This window comes from Arachis stenosperma, chromosome 7 (genome assembly GCF_014773155.1).
Source record: "Arachis stenosperma cultivar V10309 chromosome 7, arast.V10309.gnm1.PFL2, whole genome shotgun sequence".
In the NCBI taxonomy this organism is placed as follows: Eukaryota; Viridiplantae; Streptophyta; class Magnoliopsida; order Fabales; family Fabaceae; genus Arachis; species Arachis stenosperma.
The window spans coordinates 51,636,790-51,662,900 of NC_080383.1; the positions used below are offsets into that span (position 1 = coordinate 51,636,790).

The 26,111-nt window shown below is 38.8% G+C and overlaps 1 protein-coding gene and 1 non-coding gene across 2 annotated transcripts; both read left to right on the forward strand.

Annotated features, from left to right (window-relative positions):
- The first annotated feature begins 7,576 nt into the window (after positions 1–7,576).
- LOC130943040 (small nucleolar RNA R71) lies at positions 7,577–7,680 on the forward strand. The gene has a single exon (XR_009071578.1). It is a non-coding gene; the product is annotated as a small nucleolar RNA R71 (small nucleolar RNA).
- A 4,224-nt stretch (positions 7,681–11,904) lies between these two features.
- LOC130939790 (uncharacterized) lies at positions 11,905–12,966 on the forward strand. The gene has a single exon (XM_057867866.1). It carries the CDS (start codon positions 11,905–11,907, stop codon positions 12,964–12,966), a length of 1,062 nt encoding a protein of 353 aa, XP_057723849.1.
- Positions 12,967–26,111: the final 13,145 nt, after the last annotated feature.

The window sequence follows — 26,111 nt, forward strand, 5'->3', positions numbered from 1 at the left end:
TGTGGTTAAGAAGATATGATTGAAAAGATTTGATTTGAAAACAATTTTAAAAGATATGATTTGAAAACAATTTTTAAAAAGATTTGATTTTAAAAATTAATGACTTGCCTAACAAGAAAAGATATGATTCAAACATTAGACCTTTCTCAACAGAAAAGGCAACAAACTTGAGATGTTCAATCAAATCATTAATTGTTAGTAAGTATCTTTGAAAAAGGAAAGAAATTGATTTTGAAAACATTTGATTGAAAAGATATGATTTGAAAAAGATTTGATTTTGAAAAACTTTGAAAACTTGAAAAAAAATTGATTTGAAAAACAAAATCTTCCCCCTAGTGCCATCCTGGCGTTAAACGCCCAGAATACCATTCTGGCGTTTAACGCCCAAAATGCTACCTTTTTGGGCGTTAAACGCCCAACCAGGTACCCTGGCTGGCGTTTAAACGCCAGTCTGTCCTTCTTCACTGGGCGTTTTGAACGCCCAGCTTTTTCTGTATAATTCCTCTGCAGTATGTTCTGAATCTTCAATTCTTTGTATTATTGACTTGAAAAGACACAAATTAAAAAAATGTTTGGATTTTTGATAATGAGGAATAATCAAATAACAATGCATGCAAGACACCAAACTTAGCAGTTTGTATACTATTGACACTAACAAAATAAGAATGCATATGAGAAACAACAAAACACTCAAGTCAATAGAATTCAAAGATCAAACAAGTAAATCATCAAGAACAACTTGAAGATTAATGAAGACACATGCATAAATTCGAAAAATGCAAGAAGAACAGAAACATGCAATTGACACCAAACTTAAAATGAGACACTAGACTTAAACAAGAAATATTTTTGGTTTTTATGATTTTCTAATTTTTTTGTGCTTTTTTTTCGAAAATTAAGTGGAAAAGAAAATAAAGGTTTCAGAATTTCTCAATTTGAATTTCCAGGAATCATTGCAATGCTAGTCTAAGACTCCGGTCCAAGAATTAGACATGGCTTCACAGCCAGCCAAGCTTCCAAAGAAAGCTTCGGTCCAAAACACTAGACATGGCCAATGGCCAGCCAAGCCTTAGCAGATCATTGCTCCAATAGCAAGATTGATAGAGATCAACAAGTTATTGTGATGATTAGTTGAAACCTCGGTCCAATAAGATTAGACATGGCTTCTCAGCCAGCCAGATTTCAACAGATCATCATGAAACACTAGAATTCATTCTTAAAAACTCTGAAGAAAAAATACCTAATCTAAGCAACAAGATGAACCGTCAGTTGTCCATACACAAACAATCCCCGGCAACGGCGCCAAAAACTTGGTGCACGAAATTGTGATCACTACTTTGTCCATACTCGAACAATCCCCGGCAACGACGCCAAAAACTTAGTGCACGAAATTGTGATCAATACTTTTTAATACACGAAATAATCCCTAGTAATGGCTCCAAAGACTTGGTGCACAATACCATGGCATAAACACAACTTCGCACAACTAACCAGCAAGTGCACTGGGTCGTCCAAGTAATAAACCTTACGCGAGTAACGGTCGATCCCACGGAGATTGTTGTTATGAAGCAAGCTATGGTCACCTTGTAAATCTCAGTCAGGCAGACTCAAATGGGTATAGTGATAAACGAATAAAGCATAAAGATAAAGATAGAGATACTTATGTATATCATTGGTGAGAGCTTCAGATAAGCGTATGAAGATGCCTTCCCTTCCGTCTCTCTGCTTTCCTACTGTCTTCATCCAATCCTTCTTACTCCTTTCCATGGCAAGCTCATGTAGGGTTTCACCGTTGTCAGTGGCTACCTCCCATCCTCTCAGTGAAAATGTTCCCATGCTCTGTCACAGCATATGGCTAATCAGCTGTCGGTTCTCGGTCAGGCCGGAATAAAATCCATTGATCCTTTTGCGTCTGTCACTAACGCCCCGCCTGCTAGGAGTTTGAAGCACGTCACAGTCATTCATTCATTGAATCCTACTCATAATACCACAGACAAGGTTAGACCTTCCGGATTCTCTTGAATGCCGCCATCAGTTCTCGCCTATACCACGAAGACTCTGATCTCACGGAATGGCTGGCTCGTTTGTCAGGCGAGCACTCGGTTGTCAGGCGATCAACCATGCATCGTGTTATCAGGAATCCAAGAGATATTCACTAAGCCTCATATGCTTGTAGAACAAGAGTGTTGTCAGTCACCTTGTTCATGAGTGAGAATGATGATGAGTGTCACGGATCATCACATTCATCAAGTTGAAGAACAAGTGATATCTTGGAACAAGAACAAGCGGAATTGAATAGAAGAACAGTAGTAATTGCATTAATACTCGAGGTACAGCAGAGCTCCACACCTTAATCTATGGTGTGTAGATACTCCACCGTTGAAAATACATAAGAACAAGGTCTAGGCATGGCCGTGAGGCCAGCCTCCCAATGATCTAAGATAGCATAAAACTCAAAGATAGCTACCAGATGTCAAATACAATAGTAAAGGTCCTACTTATAGAAAACTAGTAGCCTAAGGTGTACAAAGATGAGTAAATGACATAAAAATCCACTTCCGGGCCCACTTGGTGTGTGCTTGGGCTGAGCAAATGAAGCATTTTCGTGTAGAGACTCCTCTTGGAGTTAAACGCCAGCTTTTATGCCAGTTTGGGCGTTTAACTCCCATTTAGGTGCCAGTTCCGGCGTTTAACGCTGGAATTTCTTGAGGTGACTTTGAACGCCGGTTTGGGCCATCAAATCTTGGGCAAAGTATGGACTATCATATATTGCTGGAAAGCCCAAAATGTCTACTTTCCAACGCCGTTGAGAGCGCTCAAATTGGGCTTCTGTAGCTCTAGAAAATTCACTTCGAGTGCAGGGAGGTCAGAATCCAACAGCATCTGCAGTCCTTTTCAGTCTCTGAATCAGATTTTTGCTCAGAACCTTCAATTTCAGCCAGAAAATACCTGAAATCACAGAAAAACACACAAACTCATAGTAAAGCCCAGAAAAGTGAATTTTAACTAAAAACTAATAAAAATATACTAAAAACTAACTAGATCATACTAAAAACATACTAAAAACAATGCCAAAAAGCGTACAAATTATCCGCTCATCACAACACCAAACTTAAATTGTTGCTTGTCCTCAAGCAACTGAAGATCAAATAAGATAAAAAGAAGAGAATATGCAATGAACTCCAAAAACATCTATGAAGATCAGTATTAATTAGATGAGCGGGGCTTTTAGCTTTTTGCCTCTGAATAGTTTTGGCATCTCACTTTATCCTTTGGAATTCAGAATGATTGGCTTCTTTAGGAACTCAGAATCCAGATAGTGTTATTGATTCTCCTAGTTAAGTATGATGATTCTTGAACACAGCTACTTATTGAGTCTTGGCCGTGGCCCAAAGCACTCTGTCTTCCAGTATTACCACCGGATACATACATGCCACAGACACATAATTGGGTGAACCTTTTCAGATTGTGACTCAGCTTTGCTAAAGTCCCCAATTAGAGGTGTCCAGGGTTCTTAAGCACACTCTTATTGCCTTGGATCACAACTTAATTTCTTTCTTTTTCTTTCTTTTTCTCTTTTTTTTTCGTTTTTTTTTTCGTTTTCTTTTCTTCCCTTTTCTTTTTTTTTTTTTTGTATTCACTGCTTTTTCTTGCTTCAAGAATCATTTTTATGATTTTTCAGATCCTCAGTAACATGTCTCCTTTTTCATCATTCTTTCAAGAGCCAACATTCATGAACCACAAATTCAAAAGACATATGCACTGTTCAGCATACATTCATAGAACAAAAGTGTTGCCACCACATCAAAATAATTAAACTGTTATAAAATTCAAAATTCATGCAATTCTTTTCTTTTTCAATTAAGAACAATTTTTAAGAAAGGTGATGGATTCATAGGACATTCATAACTTTAAGGCATAGACACTAAGACTCTAATGATCATAAGACACAAACATGGATATCATAAGCATGAAAATTTCGAAAAACAAGGAAATAAAGAACAAGGAGATTAAAGAACGGGTCCACCTTAGTGATGGCGGCTTGTTCTTCCTCTTGAAGGTCTTATGGAGTGCTTGAGCTCCTCAATGCCTCTTCCTTGTCTTTGTTGCTCCTCTCTCATGATTCTTTGATCTTCTCTAATTTCATGGAGGAGAATGGAGTGCTCTTGATGCTCTACCCTTAGTTGTCCCATGTTGGAACTCAATTCTCCTAGGGAGGTGTTTACTTGCTCCCAATAGTCTTGTGGAGGAAAGTGCATCCCTTGAGGTATCTCAGGGATCTCATGATGAGAGGGGTCTCTTGTTTGCTCCATCCTTTTCTTGGTGATGGGCTTGTCCTCATCAATGGGGGTGTCTCCTTCTATGTCAACTCCAACTGAATAACAGAGGTGACAAATGAGATGAGGAAAGGCTAGCCTTGCCAAGGTGGAAGACTTGTCCGCCACTTTATAGAGTTCTTGGGCTATAACCTCATGAACTTCCACTTCTTCTCCAATCATGATGCTATGAATCATGATGGCCCGGTCTAGAGTAACTTCGGACCGGTTGCTAGTGGGAATGATTGAGCGTTGGATAAACTCCAACCATCCTCGAGCCACGGGCTTGAGGTCATGCCTTCTCAATTGAACCGGCTTGCCTCTTGAATTTCGCTTCCATTGTGCGCCCTCTTCACATATGACTGTGAGGACTTGGTCCAACCTTTGATCAAAATTGACCCTTCTAGTGTAAGGATGTTCATTTCCTTGCATCATGGGCAAGTTGAATGCTAACCTTACATTTTCCGGACTAAAATCCAAGTATTTCCCCCGAACCATAGTAAGATACTTCTTTGGATCCGGGTTCACACTTTGATCATGGTTCTTGGTGATCCATGCATTGGCATAGAACTCTTGAACCATCAAGATTCCGACTTGTTGAATGGGGTTGGTAAGCACTTCCCAACCTCTTCTTCGGATCTCATGGCGGATCTCCGGATATTCACCCTTTTTGAGTGAAAAGGGGACCTCGGGGATCACCTTCTTCAAGGCCACAACTTCATAGAAGTGGTCTTGATGCACCCTTGAGATGAATCTATCCATCTCCCATGACTCGGAGGTGGAAGCTTTTGCCTTCCCTTTCCTCTTTCTAGAGGTTTCTCCGGCCTTGGATGCCATAAATGGTTATGGAAAAACGAAAAAGCAACGCTTTTACCACACCAAACTTAAAAGGTTTGCTCGTCCTCGAGCAAAAGAAGAAAGAAGATAGTAGAAGAAGAAGAAATGAGGAAAAAGGGAGTGGCTTATGTATTCGGCCAAGGAGGGGGAGAAGTGGTGTTTAGGTTGTGTGAAAATGAAGGGATGAAGAAGGGTTTATATAGGGGAGGGGTATGGTATTGAGGTGATTGGTGAATGGGTGAAGAAGAGAGAGTGGTGAGGTTGGTGGGGATCCTGTGGGGTCCACAGATCCTGAGGTGTCAAGGAAAAGTCATCCCTGCACCAAATGGTATTCAAAATCACGTTTTGAGCCAATTCTGGCGTTAAAAGCCGGGCTGGTGCCCATTCCTGGCGTTTAACGCCAGGTTCTTGCCCTTTTCTAGCGTTTAACGCCAGTCTGGAGCCCCTTTCTGGCGTTAAACGCCCAGAATGGTGCCAGACTGGGCGTTAAACGCCCAACTGCTAGCCTCACTGGCGTTTAAACGCCAGTGAGTTCTTCCTCCAGGGTGTGCTATTTTTCTTCCTGTTTTTCATTCTGTTTTTGCTTTTTCAATTGATTTTGTGACTTCTCATGATCATCAACCTACAAAAAACATAAAATAACCAAAGAAAATAGATAAAATATAACATTGGGTTGCCTCCCAACAAGCGCTTCTTTAATGTCAGTAGCTTGACAGAGGGCTCTCATGGAGCCTCACAGATACTCAGAGCAATGTTGGAACCTCCCAACACCAAACTTAGAGTTTGAATGTGGGGGTTCAACACCAAACTTAGAGTTTGGTTGTGGCCTCCCAACATCAAACTTAGAGTTTGACTGTGGGGGCTCTGTTTGTCTCTGATTTGAGAGAAGCTTTTCATGCTTCCTCTCCATGGTGACAGAGGGATATCCTTGAGCCTTAAACACATAGGATTTTTCATTCACTTGAATGATCAGTTCACCTCCATCAACATCAATCACAGCCTTTGCTGTGGCTAGGAAGGGTCTGCCAAGGATGATAGATTCATCCTTGCACTTCCCAGTCTCTAAGACTATAAAATCAGCAGGGATGTAATGGTCTTCAATCTTCACCAGAACATCCTCTACAAGTCCATAAGCTTGTTTCTTTGAATTGTCTGCCATCTCTAGTGAGATTCTTGCAGCTTGTACCTCAAAGATCCCTAGCTTCTCCATTACAGAGAGAGGCATGAGGTTTACACTTGACCCTAAGTCACACAGAGCCTTCTTGAAGGTCATGGTGCCTATGGTACAAGGTATTGAAAACTTCCCAGGATCTTGTCTCTTTTGAGGTAATTTCTGCCTAGACAAGTCATCCAGTTCTTTGGTGAGCAAAGGGGGTTCATCCTCCCAAGTCTCATTTCCAAATAACTTGTCATTTAGCTTCATGATTGCTCCAAGGTATTTAGCAACTTGCTCTTCAGTGACATACTCATCCTCTTCAGAGGAAGAATACTCATCAGAGCTCATGAAAGGCAGAAGTAAGTCCAATGGAATCTCTATGGTCTCATTTTGAGCCTCAGATTCCCATGGTTCCTCATTGGGGAACTCTGTGGAGGCTAGTGCATGCCCATTGAGGTCTTCCTCAGTGGCGTTCACTTCCTCTCCCTCCTCTCCAGATTCGGCCATGGTTATGACTTTGCACTCTCCTTTTAGATTTTCTTCTGTATTACTTGGGAGAGTATTAGGAGGGAGTTCAGTAATTTTCTTACTCAGCTGTCCCACTTGTGCCTCCAAATTTCTAATGGAGGACCTTGTTTCAGTCATGAAACTTTGAGTGGTTTTGATTAGATCAGAGACCATGGTTGCTAAGTCAGAGGGGTTCTGCTTAGAATTCTCTGTCTGTTGCTGAGAAGATGATGGAAAAGGCTTGCCATTGCTAAACCTGTTTCTTCCACCATTATTGTTGAAACCTCGTTGAGGTCTCTCTTGATTCTTCCATGAGAAATTTGGGTGATTTCTCCATGAAGAATTATAGGTGTTTCCATAGGGTTCTCCTAGGTAATTCAACTCTTCCATTGAAGGGTTCTCAGGATCATAAGCTTCTTCTTCAGATGAAGCATCCTTAGTACTGCTTGGTGCATTTTGCATTCCAGACAAACTTTGAGAAATCAAATTGACTTGTTGAGTCAATATCTTGTTCTGAGCCAAAATGGCATTCAGAGTATCAATCTCAAGAACTCCTTTCTTCTGACTTGTCCCATTGTTCACAGGATTTCTTTCAGAAGTGTACATGAATTGGTTATTTGCAACCATTTCAATGAGCTCTTGAGCCTCTGTAGGCGTCTTCTTCAGATGAAGAGATCCTCCAGCAGAGCTATCCAAAGACATCTTGGACAGTTCAGAGAGACCATCATAGAAAATACCTATGATGCTCCATTCAGAAAGCATGTCAGATGGACATTTTCTGATCAATTGTTTATATCTTTCCCAAGCTTCATAGAGGGATTCACCATCCTTCTGTCTGAAGGTTTGGACTTCCACTCTAAGCTTACTCAATTTTTGAGGTGGAAAGAATTTTGCCAAGAAGGCATTGACTAGCTTTTCCCATGAGTCCAGGCTTTCTTTAGGTTGAGAGTCCAACCATATTCTAGCTCTGTCTCTTACAGCAAAAGGGAATAGCATAAGTCTGTAGACCTCAGGGTCAGCCCCATTAGTCTTGACAGTGTCACAGATTTGCAAGAATTCAGCTAAAAACTGATGAGGATCTTCCAATGGAAGTCCATGGAACTTGCAATTCTGTTGCATTAGAGAAACTAATTGAGGCTTAAGCTCAAAGTTGTTTGCTCCAATGGCAGGGATAGAGATGCTTCTCCCATAGAAGTCGGGAGTAGGTGCAGTAAAGTCACCCAGCACCTTCCTTGCATTGTTGGCATTGTTGTTGTTTTCAGCTGCCATGTCTTCTTCTTCTTTGAAGAATTCGGTTAGGTCCTCCAAAGAGAGTTGTGCCTTAGCTTCTCTTAGCTTTCGCTTCAAGGCCCTTTCAGGTTCAGGGTCAGCTTCAACAAGAATGCCTTTGTCTCTGCTCCTGCTCATATGAAAGAGAAGAGAACAAGAAAATGTGGAATCCTCTATGTCACAGTATAGAGATTCCTTGAGGTGTCAGAGGAAAAGAAAAATAGAAGAAAGAAGGTAGAAGAATTCGAACTTGATTAGATAGAGTTCGAATTGTGCATTAAGAAGGAGTAGTACTCCATAAATAGAAGGATGTGGGAAGAGAGGAAGAAGATTTTCGAAAATTCAATTAAAAAGATTTTTGAAAACATTTTGAAGAACACTTAATTGATTTTCGAAAATAAAAGTGAGAAAGAAATCAAGTGATTTTTTGAAAAAAAAAAAGATTTTGAAATTAGAAGTTAAAAAGATTTGATTGAAAACTTATTTTGAAAAAGATGTGGTTAAGAAGATATGATTGAAAAGATTTGATTTGAAAACAATTTTAAAAGATATGATTTGAAAACAATTTTTAAAAAGATTTGATTTTAAAAATTAATGACTTGCCTAACAAGAAAAGATATGATTCAAACATTAGACCTTTCTCAACAGAAAAGGCAACAAACTTGAGATGTTCAATCAAATCATTAATTGTTAGTAAGTATCTTTGAAAAAGGAAAGAAATTGATTTTGAAAACATTTGATTGAAAAGATATGATTTGAAAAAGATTTGATTTTGAAAAACTTTGAAAACTTGAAAAAAAATTGATTTGAAAAACAAAATCTTCCCCCTAGTGCCATCCTGGCGTTAAACGCCCAGAATGGTATCCATTCTGGCATTTAACGCCCAAAATGCTACCTTTTTGGGCGTTAAACGCCTAACCAGGTACCCTGGCTGGCGTTTAAACGCCAGTCTGTCCTTCTTCACTGGGCGTTTTGAACGCCCAGCTTTTTCTGTATAATTCCTCTGCAGTATGTTCTGAATCTTCAATTCTTTGTATTATTGACTTGAAAAGACACAAATTAAAAAAATGTTTGGATTTTTGATAATGAGGAATAATCAAATAACAATGCATGCAAGACACCAAACTTAGCAGTTTGTATACTATTGACACTAACAAAATAAGAATGCATATGAGAAACAACAAAACACTCAAGTCAATAGAATTCAAAGATCAAAACAAGTAAATCATCAAGAACAACTTGAAGATTAATGAAGACACATGCATAAATTCGAAAAATGCAAGAAGAACAGAAACATGCAATTGACACCAAACTTAAAATGAGACACTAGACTTAAACAAGAAATATTTTTGGTTTTTATGATTTTCTAATTTTTTTGTGCTTTTTTTTCGAAAATTAAGTGGAAAAGAAAATAAAGGTTTCAGAATTTCTCAATTTGAATTTCCAGGAATCATTGCAATGCTAGTCTAAGACTCCGGTCCAGGAATTAGACATGGCTTCACAGCCAGCCAAGCTTCCAAAGAAAGCTTCGGTCCAAAACACTAGACATGGCCAATGGCCAGCCAAGCCTTAGCAGATCATTGCTCCAATAGCAAGATTGATAGAGATCAACAAGTTATTGTGATGATTAGTTGAAACCTCGGTCCAATAAGATTAGACATGGCTTCTCAGCCAGCCAGATTTCAACAGATCATCATGAAACACTAGAATTCATTCTTAAGAACTCTGAAGAAAAAATACCTAATCTAAGCAACAAGATGAACCGTCAGTTGTCCATACACAAACAATCCCCGGCAACGGCGCCAAAAACTTGGTGCACGAAATTGTGATCACTACTTTGTCCATACTCGAACAATCCCCGGCAACGGCGCCAAAAACTTGGTGCACGAAATTGTGATCAATACTTTTTAATACACGAAATAATCCCTAGTAATGGCTCCAAAGACTTGGTGCACAATACCATGGCATAAACACAACTTCGCACAACTAACCAGCAAGTGCACTGGGTCGTCCAAGTAATAAACCTTACGCGAGTAAGGGTCGATCCCACGGAGATTGTTGTTATGAAGCAAGCTATGGTCACCTTGTAAATCTCAGTCAGGCAGACTCAAATGGGTATAGTGATAAACGAATAAAGCATAAAGATAAAGATAGAGATACTTATGTATATCATTGGTGAGAGCTTCAGATAAGCGTATGAAGATGCCTTCCCTTCCGTCTCTCTGCTTTCCTACTGTCTTCATCCAATCCTTCTTACTCCTTTCCATGGCAAGCTCATGTAGGGTTTCACCGTTGTCAGTGGCTACCTCCCATCCTCTCAGTGAAAATGTTCCCATGCTCTGTCACAGCATATGGCTAATCAGCTGTCGGTTCTCGGTCAGGCCGGAATAAAATCCATCGATCCTTTTGCGTCTGTCACTAACGCCCCGCCTGCTAGGAGTTTGAAGCACGTCACAGTCATTCATTCATTGAATCCTACTCATAATACCACAGACAAGGTTAGACCTTCCGGATTCTCTTGAATGCCGCCATCAGTTCTCGCCTATACCATGAAGACTCTGATCTCACGGAATGGCTGGCTCGTTTGTCAGGCGAGCACTCGGTTGTCAGGCGATCAACCATGCATCGTGTTATCAGGAATCCAAGAGATATTCACTAAGCCTCATATGCTTGTAGAACAAGAGTGGTTGTCAGTCACCTTGTTCATGAGTGAGAATGATGATGAGTGTCACGGATCATCACATTCATCAAGTTGAAGAACAAGTGATATCTTGGAACAAGAACAAGCGGAATTGAATAGAAGAACAGTAGTAATTGCATTAATACTCGAGGTACAGCAGAGCTCCACACCTTAATCTATGGTGTGTAGAAACTCCACCGTTGAAAATACATAAGAACAAGATCTAGGCATGGCCGTGAGGCCAGCCTCCCAATGATCTAAGATAGCATAAAACTCAAAGATAGCTACCAAGATGTCAAATACAATAGTAAAAGGTCCTACTTATAGAAAACTAGTAGCCTAAGGTGTACAAAGATGAGTAAATGACATAAAATCCACTTCCGGGCCCACTTGGTGTGTGCTTGGGCTGAGCAAATGAAGCATTTTCGTGTAGAGACTCCTCTTGGAGTTAAACGCCAGCTTTTATGCCAGTTTGGGCGTTTAACTCCCATTTAGGTGCCAGTTCCGGCGTTTAACGCTGGAATTTCTTGAGGTGACTTTGAACGCCGGTTTGGGCCATCAAATCTTGGGCAAAGTATGGACTATCATATATTGCTGGAAAGCCCAGGATGTCTACTTTCCAACGCCGTTGAGAGCGCGCCAATTGGGCTTCTGTAGCTCCAGAAAATCCACTTCGAGTGCAGGGAGGTCAGAATCCAACAGCATCTGCAGTCCTTTTCAGTCTCTGAATCAGATTTTTGCTCAGAACCTTCAATTTCAGCCAGAAAATACCTGAAATCACAGAAAAACACACAAACTCATAGTAAAGCCCAGAAAAGTGAATTTTAACTAAAAACTAATAAAAATATACTAAAAACTAACTAGATCATACTAAAAACATACTAAAAACAATGCAAAAAAGCGTACAAATTATCCGCTCATCAATCACCAACTTAGAAATGTTAATGGAGAAGATGATGAAGCGCCAAGAATTGACAACACGGAACCATGAAGCCTCCATGAAGAATATAGAGAGGCAAATTGGCCAGCTCTCTAAACACCTTGCAACAGAAAGACCATCAAGTTCCCTACCGAGTGACACAATCCCAAATCCTAAGGAAGAATGCAAGGCGATACAATTAAGGAGTGGGAGAACATTGATGAGCAACAATGACACTACAAAGAAGCAAATGGAGAGCAGCAAAAGACCAATAGAAGATGAAAAGCCAACAAAGGCAGATGAAGCTGAGGGTCAAGTTGTGACGCCAAACAAGGACACTGAGAAACTCAAAGAGAAGAACAACCAGTCACACAGTTCAAAAGAAGTGATTCAGGGACAACAGCAAGTGGGAAAGAGCATCACACCTCCACTGCCATATCCCCAGAGGTTCAGCAAAGAAACTAAGGACCAACATTTTCATAAGTTCCTTGAGACCTTCAAGAAGCTGGAGATCAACATTTCCTTGGCTGAAGCATTGGAACAAATGCCTTTGTATGCCAAGTTTTTGAAGGAGCTTATCAACAAAAAGAGGAGCTGGCTTGAGAAGGAAACTATGTTACTCACCAAGGAATGTAGTGCTGTGATTCAAAGAGGCATTCCACCAAAACTCAAGGATCCAGGAAGCTTTGTAGTCTCATGCACTATTGGCAGAATGGTTCTCAACAAAGCTCTCTGTGACCTTGGTGCCAGTATCAACCTAATGCCTCTATCAATGATGAGAAAGCTTGCCATAGAAGAGTTTAAACCCACCAGGATGTCATTGGTCATGGCTGACAGATCAATCAAAACACCCAATGGAATTGTGGAAAACCTGTTGGTGAAGGTTGGGGAGTTTATTTTCCCAGCAGATTTTGTGATTTTGGATACTAAAGAGGAAGGAAACAATTCAATCATTTTAGGAAGGCCATTTTTAGCCACAGCAAGAGCCATCATTGATGTAGAAAAAGGAGAGATGATCTTCAGGGTCCACAATGAACAAATGGTCATAAACGTTTTCAAGTCAATGCAACACATTTCTAAGCAAGAGGATTACATGAGAGTGGATATGATAGAGAGTTTGGTGGAAGAAATGTTGGAAGATAACCATCAAGAGCAAGAAGAAAATCAAGAGACAACAGAGGAACAAGTAGCCGAGATGTCTATTGAGCAAGAAACACAGAAACAAGACAAAAAGGGGTTGGAAGAACAGAAAGATTCCAACAGAAGGGCTTTTCAAAGGTGATAAAGTGCAATTGATCTATCAACAATTGGGAGCAAGCCAACAGACTGATGACTATTACACTGTCAGCAATATACTCTCATTAGAGCATGCTGAAATTGAACACCAGAGAACAAAGAAGAGGATCACAGCCAGGGGAGACAAGTTGAGGCACTACAATCATCAACCACCATAAAAGAAAGCCCCAGTGTCAAGCTAGTGACAATAAAAGAGCGCTCCATGGGAGGCAACCCATGATTTAAGATTTCTGTCATTTTAAATTCAATAAGCTATGATCATCCGAGCATGAATTTTTTCTTTCATGAACGCACTTAATGAATGCATGCACTGTTTTGAAACATATGCTAAGACTTCTAAGTTTGGTGTGCCTTCAAGCACACCAAACCAGTATTACAAACATTTTCAGACTATATGCTTAGTTATCCTGATGAAGCATATGACCAAACACTAAGTTTGGTGTCTGCATATGTGGATATTTTCAGAAGATCAATTTTTTTTCATTCATGAAATTTAAAAATCATGCACCAATGATCATACATTGTTACTTTCTGGACTTTACAATTGAAAAGAAATTACATTCTGTGATGAAGGCATCAATTGTGATTAACTGCTGGCATCTCACATTTACCCCTTAACAAGAGACAAGTTTGGTGTTCATCAAACCTTGATGCACTAATTAAGGGACACAATTGATTCTTCATGAAAAAAAAAGAGTAACATTGGGATTTCAAGAACACTAGTTGGAGGAAGAAACATTTTTAAACTATATGACCAAACATTAAGTTTGGTGTCCCCCAAGAAAAGTCACGGTTAAAATGGATGTAAAGAATGAAAGTTCACATAGTTGTTAATAAAGAAGGCATTCTTGCCACGGTTTGATAATGTTGATCTTTGTTGTCTTGTTGTGATGGTTAGGTGGTCAAAGAACACTCAATGAAAGAGACAGGACAAAGGGGGAGCATAGGATGAGGACAAAATCCCATCACATGCTTCAAAAAGTGAATCTGCACACTCCTTGGAATGAGCACGTTGAAGACCTTTGAAGAAGCAAGTTTTGTCCTCATTCAACCTTACATGCACACCTTTGATTTGAAAAGTATCCAATTGCATCCCAGCCCTCCATTGTTCAAATAAGTGATTATAAGACACCACCTTCAAGCCATGCACATAACCGAAGAGTTGCACACTCCCTGCACTCCAACCATTCAAACTCCATTCCCTTCATTATTCTTCATCATATAAGCTCAGCCTCAAATATTTTCTTTTCCTAAAACACATCCAAATCTCCAACATTCTTCACACTCCCTTTAACCTCAAGAAGATCAACCAAGCAAGTGATCATGGCGTCTTCCTCAAGAACCAAACGAAGAAAAGGAAAAGAGCCCGTGGTGGAGGAGAGTACACCTGAATATGACCGATGGAGATTCAAATCTTGGTACCATCAGTTGCACATTGAATAGATGAATGAGAAGAAGATATATCCAGAGGTTCCACTCTTGCTACCGGATGAAGGGTGCCAAGAAATGAAGGACAAGATTAGAAAGAGGAGGTGGGAAGAACTCATCTCACCAATCACCCGGATCAATACTAACATCATAAGAGAGTTCTATGCCAATGTCTCAAGGCTTAACATGAGTGAGGCCCCAACATACAAGAGCTACGTGCGGGGAATGGAAGTAGACTTTAGTCCAAACGCCATCAAGAAAGTCTTGGGACTAAGAACAGCCCACTTTAATGAGCCGGGATATCACCAAAGGGTAAATGGAGATCCGGATTATGATGAAATTGCAAGCGATATTTGTGTGATAAACTCAGAGTGGGAAGGAGATGACAAGAACAAATACAAATACCTGAGGAGAGGAGATCTTATCCCTGAAGCAAAGGGATGGTATGAGCTATTAAAAAGGTCAATTCTGGGCACAGTAAACACCTCAGAAGTCAATCGGAAGAGAGCCATTATGTTGCATTGCATCATGGTGGGAGGAGAGGTAAGAGTTCATGAAATCCTTGCAAAGGATATCCAGAAAATTGCAGAGAAGAACTTGGCCGGGTCTTGGTTGTACTACCCAAGCACCATTATGAGGTTGTGCGCAAAAGCTAAAGTGCCAATGGAGGACGAGAACCCAACATGGTTGAACCCGGGCATGCCTATAACCATTGAAAGGATGATGATTGTTACTGAAACACAGTAGAGCTGAAGACCACAAAGAAGAAGGCAAAGAGATGAACCAATGGAGGAGGAAGAGTCACAAGAGGAAGAAGAGGCACAAGAGGAAGAGGAACCGCAACACGTCCAACCACATGACAATCTGAACATGACTCAGATGCAGGAAGCAATTGGAAGGTTATCACAACAGTACACAAGAATTCAAGAAAGGCAAGAGGAGTACCATCTACAATACATGAATCACCAACAAGAGCAAGAGGAATGGCAGTTAAAAATGATGAACCAACAAAGTGAGTTTGAATCAAAATTCTTTGTGATGCAAGAGGAGCATGCTTTTCAATCTCACGAATCATTTGGGAAGTTGGCACAAATGCAAGCTGAAAATATGAGGGCTCTCAAGGAATTCACAGCCCTTCAAGATGCAAGATATGAAGTCTAAGCTGATTACAACATAAATAGTCAAATTAAATTGAATTATATTGGAGAGCATCTGCACAACATGGATCCAGCATTCCCAACTTTTGATGAGTTCTTCAAAAAGAAAAGTGAGATAGAAGTAAGCAAAGCTATAAGCCTTGAAGATCGAGTAGAAGAAACGATGAATAGAGCTGGGTTCTGGAGGGGTCAACAGACAACAAACTTGGACACAGAGAACACCAACACCCAAGCAAATGAAAGAAGAAAGAAAAAGCATGACAAATGAAAGGTGGACTTGCTCCTTGTTCATCACTACAAAGAAAAAGCATGCATCCTATCTGTTAAAATAGTCTTTGCATCTTTAGTAGTTATTATAGTTAATAGTCTTTGCATTATGTTTGTTTCTCTTAAAATAAGTAAGCTAGTCTAAGTGTGTGCTTGTGTGTTTACTTTCACTTAACTAAAAGCATGTTTTGTCCCCTGCATCTTTAATTCAATAAAAGAAATGTTTGGAATGTGAAGTGAGATAGTTCTTTGTTAGATAGAAGTACAATAAAAGTAAGTGGTGGTATGTATGTGTGATTGTATGATAGCTCACTTTTAGTGAATAAGAGAACTAGGTTGTCTCCTTTTAAGTAGAAAGTAGCTCACTGTCTATGAATCTCAATCAACTAAAAAGTCCTTGGTTAAAAAGAAAAACAAAAAGAGAAAAGAAAGAGCCAAAAGTGGCAACAGAACAAAAGAAAAAAAAAAGAAACAAAGCTAGACACCAATAGCTTGAACCTTAGAATATATGCCTGTGGTGTCTTTGTACTAGGATCTGCTTGGATTATTAAGTTCTTTGGAGTGCATCAACACTTGGTGACTTAGGTTAACTAACCCGGGATCATCAACTGAAAGTCCATTATCAAGAGCAACCTAACTACAAGGCATTTAGTAACCCAAAGAGGTGCTGGGCATCAATGTTCTAAGAAGGAATGTGAGCCAAGTGTCTATGGTGAATAATGTGTCAAGCATAAAGAAAGAAAAGAACTTGTTACACATGACACTGAACTAGAGCTTTTGAAGAAAAATAATAGTCAAGGACAAAGGAATAATGAAAGGTCATAGCAGTGTGTTGCTTGATGCTTGTGGGAGACTTTCTAGGCCTAAAAGTCAATAAGAAGTGAGTATTTACATATCTACATGAAAACCCCATGAGCTAACAATAATACTCTGCTAGCATGAACACCCTCTTCCATTTCATTCTTTCTTCTCAATAATTCCTTTCTTGCTTGGGGACAAGCAAGTTTTAAGTTTGGTGTTGTGATGACGAGTCATCTTAGCCTAGTTTCACTAGTCTTTTTCTTATGTTTTCAATTGATTTTATGCACTTTCTTGAGCCATAAGTAAGCCAATTGGGTAGAACTTCATGTTTCCTTTGATTCAATCAACCATAGATGAATTAATGCAATTTCATGAGATTTTGTACTATAATTGTCATATATTTTGAAAGAATAACAAACTCATGATTTTGAGCATAGCTTTGATGTGTTTGGTTGATTGATGATAGGGGAAAAGAGCTTTGAAAAAGGTTGAAGAAAGAAGAAAGGGCAAGGAGCAAGAGAGAACAAAAAGCTTGAGCAAAAGCTTGCCTCAAACTTTAGCTCAAACTTTTGGAAGAATTGAATTCACCCTAGATGAAGAAAAAGCTTGCGCCAACGTTTGCCTCAAGCTTTTTGGCAAACGTTGGCGCCACACACCAACACCCTGGAGGAAAAAGCTTGCGCCAACGTTTGCCTCAAGCTTTTTGGCAAACGTTGGTGCCACACACCAACACCCTGGAGGAACAAAAGCTTGCGCCAACGTTTGTCTCAAGCTTTTTGGCAAACGTTGGTGCCACAAGGCATACAAAGGGGATTCACGTTTGGCTTAAAGTTTGACCTCAAACTTTAGCTCAAACGTGGATGACAGCAAGGGGGCTTTAGCTGATATGAAAAGCTTGAGCCAAAATTTGCCTCAAACTTTGACTCAAACTTTTGTGATTCATGGCCCGGTTCACAATGGGTTTCTCTCCAACTCCAAGAGCAATCAACAGAGGCCTTTTTCAACCCAATTCCATCAAGAGGAAAGGCCCAATTCAAGGCTTGAAGATCATTTGAAGAGAGTGTATAAATAGCTTAGAATTTAAGTTTTCGGAGAGCTTTCCCTGAGAATTTTTCTTTTAGTATTGCTGGGAGTTTTGGAAAGCTTTTGGGTTTTGAGTTGTTGAGAGATTTTGAGCCCTGGGAAGAAGAATTGAATTCTCTTCCTCTTAGTTTCCTTGTTTTCAATTTCATCTACACTTGTCTTGAGTCTTGGGTGTTGAAGAATTGAGGAAATTCTGTCTCAATCTCACCTTGAGATCTCTCTGTTTTCTTACTGCAACTTCTGGAAATTGAACTTGAATTTACATTTCTACATTGCTTTCCTCTTAAATTTTGCAATTGCTCTCTGAATTTGGATCTAGGAAGGCATTGAGATCTAGACTTGGTTATTTAGTCTCTTGAGTCCTGAGATCTGGAATTATCATTTTATTTTCTCTGTTGAATGCTTTTCAAGTTCATTTACATTTCCATTCTAGATCCGGTTCAATTCAAGTCATCTTCTACTTTTCTGTTCTTTGCAAGTTACTTTTTCTTGTCTAATTTCTGCAAACCCACTTCCCGATTCCCTTTATTATTCAAGCCATTTACATTTCTTGCACTTTAAGATTCTGCAATTTACATTTCTTGCGTTTTAAGTTTCTGCCATTTAATTTCTCGTTCTTTAAGATTCAGCATTTTAATTTCAGTTCCCTTTAATTTTACTGCAATTTAGTTTTTGCGAATTACAAACAACTCAACCAATACTTGATTCGCTTGACTAAATCAACCACTAAACTAAAATTGCTCAATCCTTCAATCCCTGTGGGATCGACCTCACTCCCGTGAGTTTTATTACTTGATGCGACCCGGTACACTTGCCGGTGAGTTTTAGGTGTTTTGGAAAAATTCGTTTTTCCACATAAATACCATCACATCCATTCAACCAACAACAAGCCCTTCAAATCACTTACCCTCCCCCTCCCTCTAACCAAGATGAAACACTCCGTTCTACCCCACAAGGACAAAAAGAGCTTCAGAATTTACTTACCTCTAGCCTTACCGGCCTTACCTCAACTCTACAAGCTCTTATATCCCGAATGGAACCACCATCTACCCCTAACAATCAACCTTCAAGCTCTAGTGCACTTACTTCTCAATCTTTACCCAACCCCAAGGGTAGAATCAACACCATCACTTTGAGATCTAGAACTACATTGCCAGAGAGAAGTCCCGAGGAGCCAAGCTCAAAAGAATATGTTCAAGTTGAGGATGTTGTTGAGGTAGAGGATGTTGAAGAAGAGAATGAGGTACATGATGTGGTTGAAGAAGTAGTTGCTCAACCAAGGAATGGAGTGCCTAAGGAAGATGATGCTGTGAGAGAAGCCATTCCCATTCCCTTTCCACACCTTGCTAGGAGGACCAAGAAGCAAGTGGAGCTAGACCCCAAAATGGTAGAGATTTTCAAAAAGGTTAAGGTAACTATTCCCCTTTTTTATGTTATTCAACAAGTACCTAAATATGCTAAGTTTCTAAAAGATTTGTTCATGCATAAAGATAAAATACATGATTTAGAAACTATTCCTTTAAGTAGCTCTATTTCTACCTTAATGGGTGCTATACCTGAAAAATGTGGGGACCCCGGTCCATGCATGGTTACTTGCATTATAGGGGGTGTACAATTTATTGACTGCATGTGTGATTTAGGTGCATGTGTTAGTATTATGCCATTATTTGTATATGATGCCTTGAGGCTCCCACCCTTGAAAAGGTCGGCAGCATATTTTGTTTTGGTAGATAAGAGCATAATTTCAGTGGTTGGCATTGCGGAGGACGTCCTGGTGAGCATCGAGGGGCTGACATTTCCTATCGAATTCTACATTCTAGAGATGCCCCCTAATGACTCCGGAAGACCTTTATCCATCTTGCTGGGAAGGCCATTTGGGAAGACTTCACGGTTCAAGTTGGATGCCTTCTCGGGTACCTATTCCTTCGAAGTGGATGGAAGAGCAGTGAGCTTTAACCTTGACAAAGCTATGAAGCACCCACCAGAAGACCACTCCATCTTCAAATGTGACATTATTGAAGAGACTATGGCAGAAGTTCACCAAGAAGCAATGGATGAGATGCACACGGAGCAAAGTACAAGTGTGGGGGAGCCATCTGAGCATACTGAGGACGCCCTGCTACCTTCAATGGCTCTGGATGATCAAGTACCAAGCCGTGAGTTGAAAATGGAATTGAAGCCCCCTTCCACCTCATCTCAAGTACGCCTACCTTGAAGACAATCAGAAGCTCCCAGTTATCATTGCAAAGGAACTCACTTCCCAACAAGAGGAGCAACTGCTTAGTGTGCTAAGAAGACATAAAAAGGTTATTGGGTGGTGTAAGACCCAAGACTTTTGAAAAGTCCTATTTTTAACTAATCTCAAACCATATATATATTTACAGTTTTAATTTCATAAATTATCTTAGTGAAAGTAATTAAAGGTAGTTTTGATTAATTGGATTTGAAATAAATTAAGGTTTTCATCCAAACTCTATAATTATGGATTAATTTTCTATTTACAACTTCAAGTTCTAGAAATCCAAAAACAATGAGTTTGGGCTATTTAAATTAAGATTTTATCTAATTTTACAATTATTGAGTTATGTTATATATTTAAATGGTAAAGTTGGTAATTGTGAAATAATAAGGATTTTTATATGATTTGGACTAAATAACTAATATTTTAAGATATTGATACTACTGTTTTGGGAAAATAAAGGATTTAATTATATTATTTCTAATTATTTGATTTGGACATTTTATTGAAAATAATTTGTAAAATTGATGAGCAAATAGTATTTTCTATATACAATTAGTGTTGGACTTAATTGGGGTTTCAATTACTATATTATCCCAACTTGTATTTGATATTACCAAATTACCCCTAACCCTAATTTTAAAAATAATGTAACCCTAGCCCCCTCAAACCCACGTAGCCGCAGCTGTTGCCCCTCTCTACCCTAAACATACACACCCAGCTATCTGAAGAAGGAGAGAAACTGAAACAGAAGCAGAAAATGAATCAAAGAGGGAAAGGGCGGAGCTGCGATCGGAAGGGGAGATGAGTCACGCTGCTATCGCCGTTCAGTTTGCCATCATGCTGTGCCGTTACCAACCTTGCTTGCCCTGCCAATGTGAAGCTCGTCCCTGCTGAACCACCGCCGCCACCACTAGGGTTTTGTCATCGCCATTTGCGCCACTGCCGGCGAGCACGAAGAGAGGGAGAGGAAGAACGAGCGTGAGAGAAAGCTCAGCCACAGGAAGGGGAGGCGCGGGTCTGACCCGTCACCGCAGATTCGTCCGCCCCGACCCGTCACCGCGCGAGGAGAAGCCATCGCCGTGCATCCTCGTTGCCGTCGCTGAAGATCTCGTTGTCGTCGTCGATCGTCCTTTGCTGCCACCGCAGAACCGCAAACAGGAGGAGAAGAAGGTGCGAGCCATGGCCGAAGTGGAGGAGGCACCGTGTCTGGTGGCTGCCATCCCGACACCGCCGTCTACCTCCATATCTGTTGATCTGCTACTCCGCGGTGCCTAACTAGAGCTTCTGCTACTGTCGTCGGAGTTCTGTGGCTGCCAAAACCACCGCTGAACCTTCTGGCCGCTTCTGCCACCGAAAAATGGCACTACCATTGTCGGAAAATTCTGTCGGTAAGGGTTTTAGGTTGGTTCTCCTTTCCGTTGAGTTTCTGGGAACCTCATTGTCGCTACATGTGTTCAGGTCACCGCTGCCGCATGAAGTGGCTATCGGTCTACCGCCGAACCGGTTCGGAGACTGCCACTGTTTTGGTTCAGCCGTTTCTTCTTCGTTCAGTAAGCATTTTCGATTTGAAAGCCCTTTAGATTATTTTTCTGATAATTTAGGCTGAGGTGTTGTCGTGTTATCAGTCGTAAGGTTGTGTATCGATGCTTGCGTGACGTGCTCGGAGTTCGCGGCTACTTTGTTTCGCTAGTTTGGTAAGTAATCTATGTTTCGAAAAGCCTCTCGGTATTATTTGGTTGTGTTTGGTTAAAGAATATGACTTTTGATAACGTGGGGTCGAGTCCTGATTGTTATATGTTGCGATTAGAGTTGTTGTCGTTGCTGCGAAGGTGGCTTAGAGCTGAGGTTGCGGTTGTCGGTGATTTCAAGTTGAGAGAGAAGATTCCTGTGACGCATTTGGTTTATGTGTTCGACGAGTTGAGGTAGGGGCTTTTTATACAAACTAATTTTATTTAAATTGGAAATTGTTATAAATAGATATGCTATGCGAAATGTATTTCTGGTGGTTATGTGAGTCTTATGAATTGTCTGATTTTATCTTGAATGAATATGGTTGCCTGTTTGATTGAAACAATGTCTGGTTTTGATAGATTGGAGATTTCTGCATTGGTTGATTTGAATGATTTTTGATAATCTGAAAGTTGAGTTTTGTTTTATTGGAAACTGATTTGGTCTTGAACCTATTGGAAAGAGTTGATGATTGGTTTTGTTGGGACCCAGAAAGGACGGCAAACTCCAAGTTTTAGGGGATATACTGCCGAAATTTTTATAAAATCCGAGACTTTATTTGAAACGAATTTTTAAAAAAGAATGAATAATGCCTTGAATTGAATTACGGATATATGAAACAGGTTTGAACTCTTTTATTAAGAAAATTATTATATTTTGAATGTAAACTATTTTAGAAAAGGATTAGGTTTTAAAGTCAATTTAAAGATGAAAATAATTATGTTTTGGAAGTTGATTAAATAAGCGAATCTGAAGGAGTTTTAATGGATTTAAAAGGAACTTGGATTTTGATTAACTAATTTCACTTTACGACGTTTTAAGAAAAGTTTGAAGTATTTTAGGAAACTTTGACTTAGCAAAACTGATATAATTCCCGAGCTTTTGGAAACATATTTAAGAATGAAACTGAAATTGGTTTTTGGTTTAAATGACTTGGTTTTGGCCTAAGTAAGTTGATCTTTAAATTGGTTCGGAATATTTGGACACATGACTTGGTTTTGGTTTAAATTCAATTTTATTTATTTAAATCAAGAAGTTAAGGTTTCGGAGGTTTTCAATGAATTTAAGAAATGAGTTAGGTTATTCTCCCCTGAAGTCTTGAGACTCCGCTGAGGAATTTTATGACCAAAATCCTGATTTAGAAATGGATGATTTTGAGTCTTTCGAAAGATGATTTTCAATTTGACATGGTTTTGAGGTTGTTTGGAAGTGTTGGAAAGACGTGGAAAGTGGCTCCTTTTGAAAAGTGATTCTTGGCAAGATGCGAATTTGAATACGGTTGTTATTTGAAAGTAAATGGGCCAAGAATGATTTTGAACTAAGATATTGAGCCTAATTGATATGTTGAAAATGTTTCTGAAAAACCACTGGATTACTGTTTTATATTGAAATTATGAGACTGATGAGCGGATAATTTATACGCTTTTTGGCATTTATTTTTAGGTAGTTTTTAGTAGGATCTAGCTACTTTTAGGGATGTTTTCATTAGTTTTTATGCAAAATTTACAATTCTAGACTTTACTATGAGTTTGTGTGTTTTTCTGCGATTTCAGGTATTTTCTTGCTGAAATTGATGGACCTGAGCAAAACTCTGATAAAAGGCTGACAAAGGACTGCTGATGCTGTTGGATTCTGACCTCCCTGCAAACGAAATGGATTTTCTAGATCTACAGAACTCCAAATGGCGCTTTCTTAACGGCGTTGGAAAGTACACATCCAGATCTTTCCAGCAATATATAATAGTTCATACTTTATTTGAGATTAGATGACGCAAACTGGCATTCAACACCAGTTCCATGCTGCATTCTGGAGTTAAACGCCAGAAACACGTCATAAACCAGAGTTAAACGCCAAAAACATGTTACAACTTGGCGTTTAACTCCAAGAGAAGCCTCTGCACATGTAAAGCTCAAGCTCAGCCCAAGCACACACCAAGTGGGCCCCGGAAGTGGATTTCTGCATTAATTACTTATTTCTGTAAACCCTAGTAGCTAGTCTAGTATAAATAGGACATTTTACTATTGTATTAGACATCTTGGTTTCGTCTTTATCTTAGCATCCATATTTGGATGTTTAGTTATTAGACTTTGGGGGCTGGCCATTTGGCCATGCCTGAACCTTGATCACTTATGTATTTTCAATGGTGGAGTTTCTACACACCATAGATTAAGGGTGTGGAGCTCTGCTGTACCTCGAGTTTTAATGCAATTACTACAGTTTTCTATTCAATTTGGCTTATTCTTACTCTAAGATATTCGTTGCACTTCAACATGATGAATGTGATGATCCGTGACACTCATCATCATTCTCACTTATGAACGCGTGATTGACAACCACTTCCGTTCTACCTTAGAACGAGCGAGTATCTCTTAGATTTCCTAACCAGAATCTTCATGGTATAAGCTAGAACCCTTTGGTGGCCAGTCTTGAGGATCTGGAAAGTCTAAACCTTGTCTGTGGTATTCCGAGTAGGATTTAGGGATTGAATAGCTATGACGAGCTTCAAACTCGCGATTGTTGGGCGTGATGACAAATGCAAAAGAATCAATGGATTCTATTCTGACATGATCGAGAACTGACAGGTGATTAGCCGTGCTGTGACAGAGCATTTGGACCATTTTCACTGAGAGGATGGGAAGTAGCCATTGACAATGGTGATGCCCTACATACAGCTTGCCATGGAAAGGAGTATAAAGGATTGGATGAAAGCAGTAGGAAAGTAGAGATTCAGAAGGGACAAGCATCTCCATACACTTATTTGAAAGTCTCATCAATGAATTACATAAGTATCTCTATCTTTATTTTATGCGTTATTTATTATTATTTTCGAAAACTCCATAACCATTTATTATCTGCCTAACTGAGATTTACAAGATGACCATAGCTTGCTTCATACCAACAATCTCCGTGGGATCGACCCTTACTCACGTAAGGTTTATTACTTGGACGACCCAATGCATTTGCTGGTTAGTTGTGCGAAGTTGTGACAAAGTGTGATTCACATTTGAGAGCGCTACCAAGTTTTTGGCGCCATTGTTGATGATCACAATTTCGTGCACCAAGTTTTTGGCGCCGTTGCCAGGGATTGTTCGAGTTTGGACAACTGACGGTTCATCTTGTTGCTCAGATTAGGTAATTTTCTTTTCAAAAAGTTTTCAAAATTTTTTCAAAATTTTTTTCTCTATTTTCTTTTTTCCAAAAATTAATTTTCGAAAAAAACAAAAAATTTTATAAAATCATAAAATTAAAAAATATTTTGTGTTTCTTGTTTGAGTCTTGAGTCAATTTTTAAGTTTGGTGTCAATTGCATGTTTTAAAAACTTTTGCATTTTTCGAAAATTCATGCATGTGTTCTTCATGATCTTCAAGTTGTTCTTGACAAGTCTTCTTGTTTGATCTTTAAATTTTCTTGTTTTTTGTTTTTTGTTGTTTTTCATATGCATTTTTGCATTCATAGTGTTTAAGCGTTAAAAATTTCTAAGTTTGGTGTCTTGCATGTTTTCTTTTCTTAAAAATTTTTCAAAAATAAATCTTGATGTTCATCTTGATCTTCAAAGTGTTCTTGGTGTTCATCTTGACATTCATAGTGTTCTTGCATGCATCATGTGTTTTGATTCATAATTTTCATGTTATGAGTCATTTTTGTGTTTTTCTCTCTCTTCATTAAAAATTCAAAAATAAAAAATATCTTTTCCTTATTTTTCTCATAATTTTTGAAATCTTTGGGTTGACTTAGTTAAAATTTTTAAAATAAGTTGTTTCTTGTTAGTCAAGTCAAGATTTCAATTTTAAAAATCTTATCTTTTCAAAACTTTTTCAAAAATCAAATCTTTTCATTTTTTTTATTATTTTCGAAAATTTTTAAAATTATTTTCAAAATCTTTTTCTTATCTTTATTTCAAAATTTCGAAAACTTTACTAACAATTAATGTGATTGATTAAAAAATTTGAAGTTTGTTACTTTCTTGTTAAGAAAGGTTCAATCTTTAAATTCTAGAATCATATCTTTTAGTTTCTTGTTAGTCAAGTAATCAAATTTTAATTTTAAAAATCAAATCTTTTCCAAAATATCTTTTTCAATCATATCTTTTCAAAATATCTTTTCTAACTTCTTATCTTTTTAAAATTGATTTTTAAATCTTTTTCAACTATCTAATTGATTTTTTGTTTGTTTTAAAATTCTTATCTTTTTCAAAACCACTTAACTACTTCCTCCTCTCTAATTTTCGAAAATTCCTCCCTCTTTTTCAAAACTTTCTTAATTAACTAATTGTTTCAAATTTTAATTTTAATTCTTCTTTTAATTTTTGAAAATCACTATCTCTTTTTCAAAAACTCCTCTATCTCATCTTCTTCTATCTATTTATTTATCTACTAACACTTCTCTTCATCTCAAGAATTCGAGCCTATCTTCCCCCTTGTGTT

Bases quoted from the DNA above. Each gene is read 5' to 3' on its own strand.
- LOC130939790 (XM_057867866.1), top strand. From the start codon at position 11,905: ATGAGCAACAATGACACTACAAAGAAGCAAATGGAGAGCAGCAAAAGA.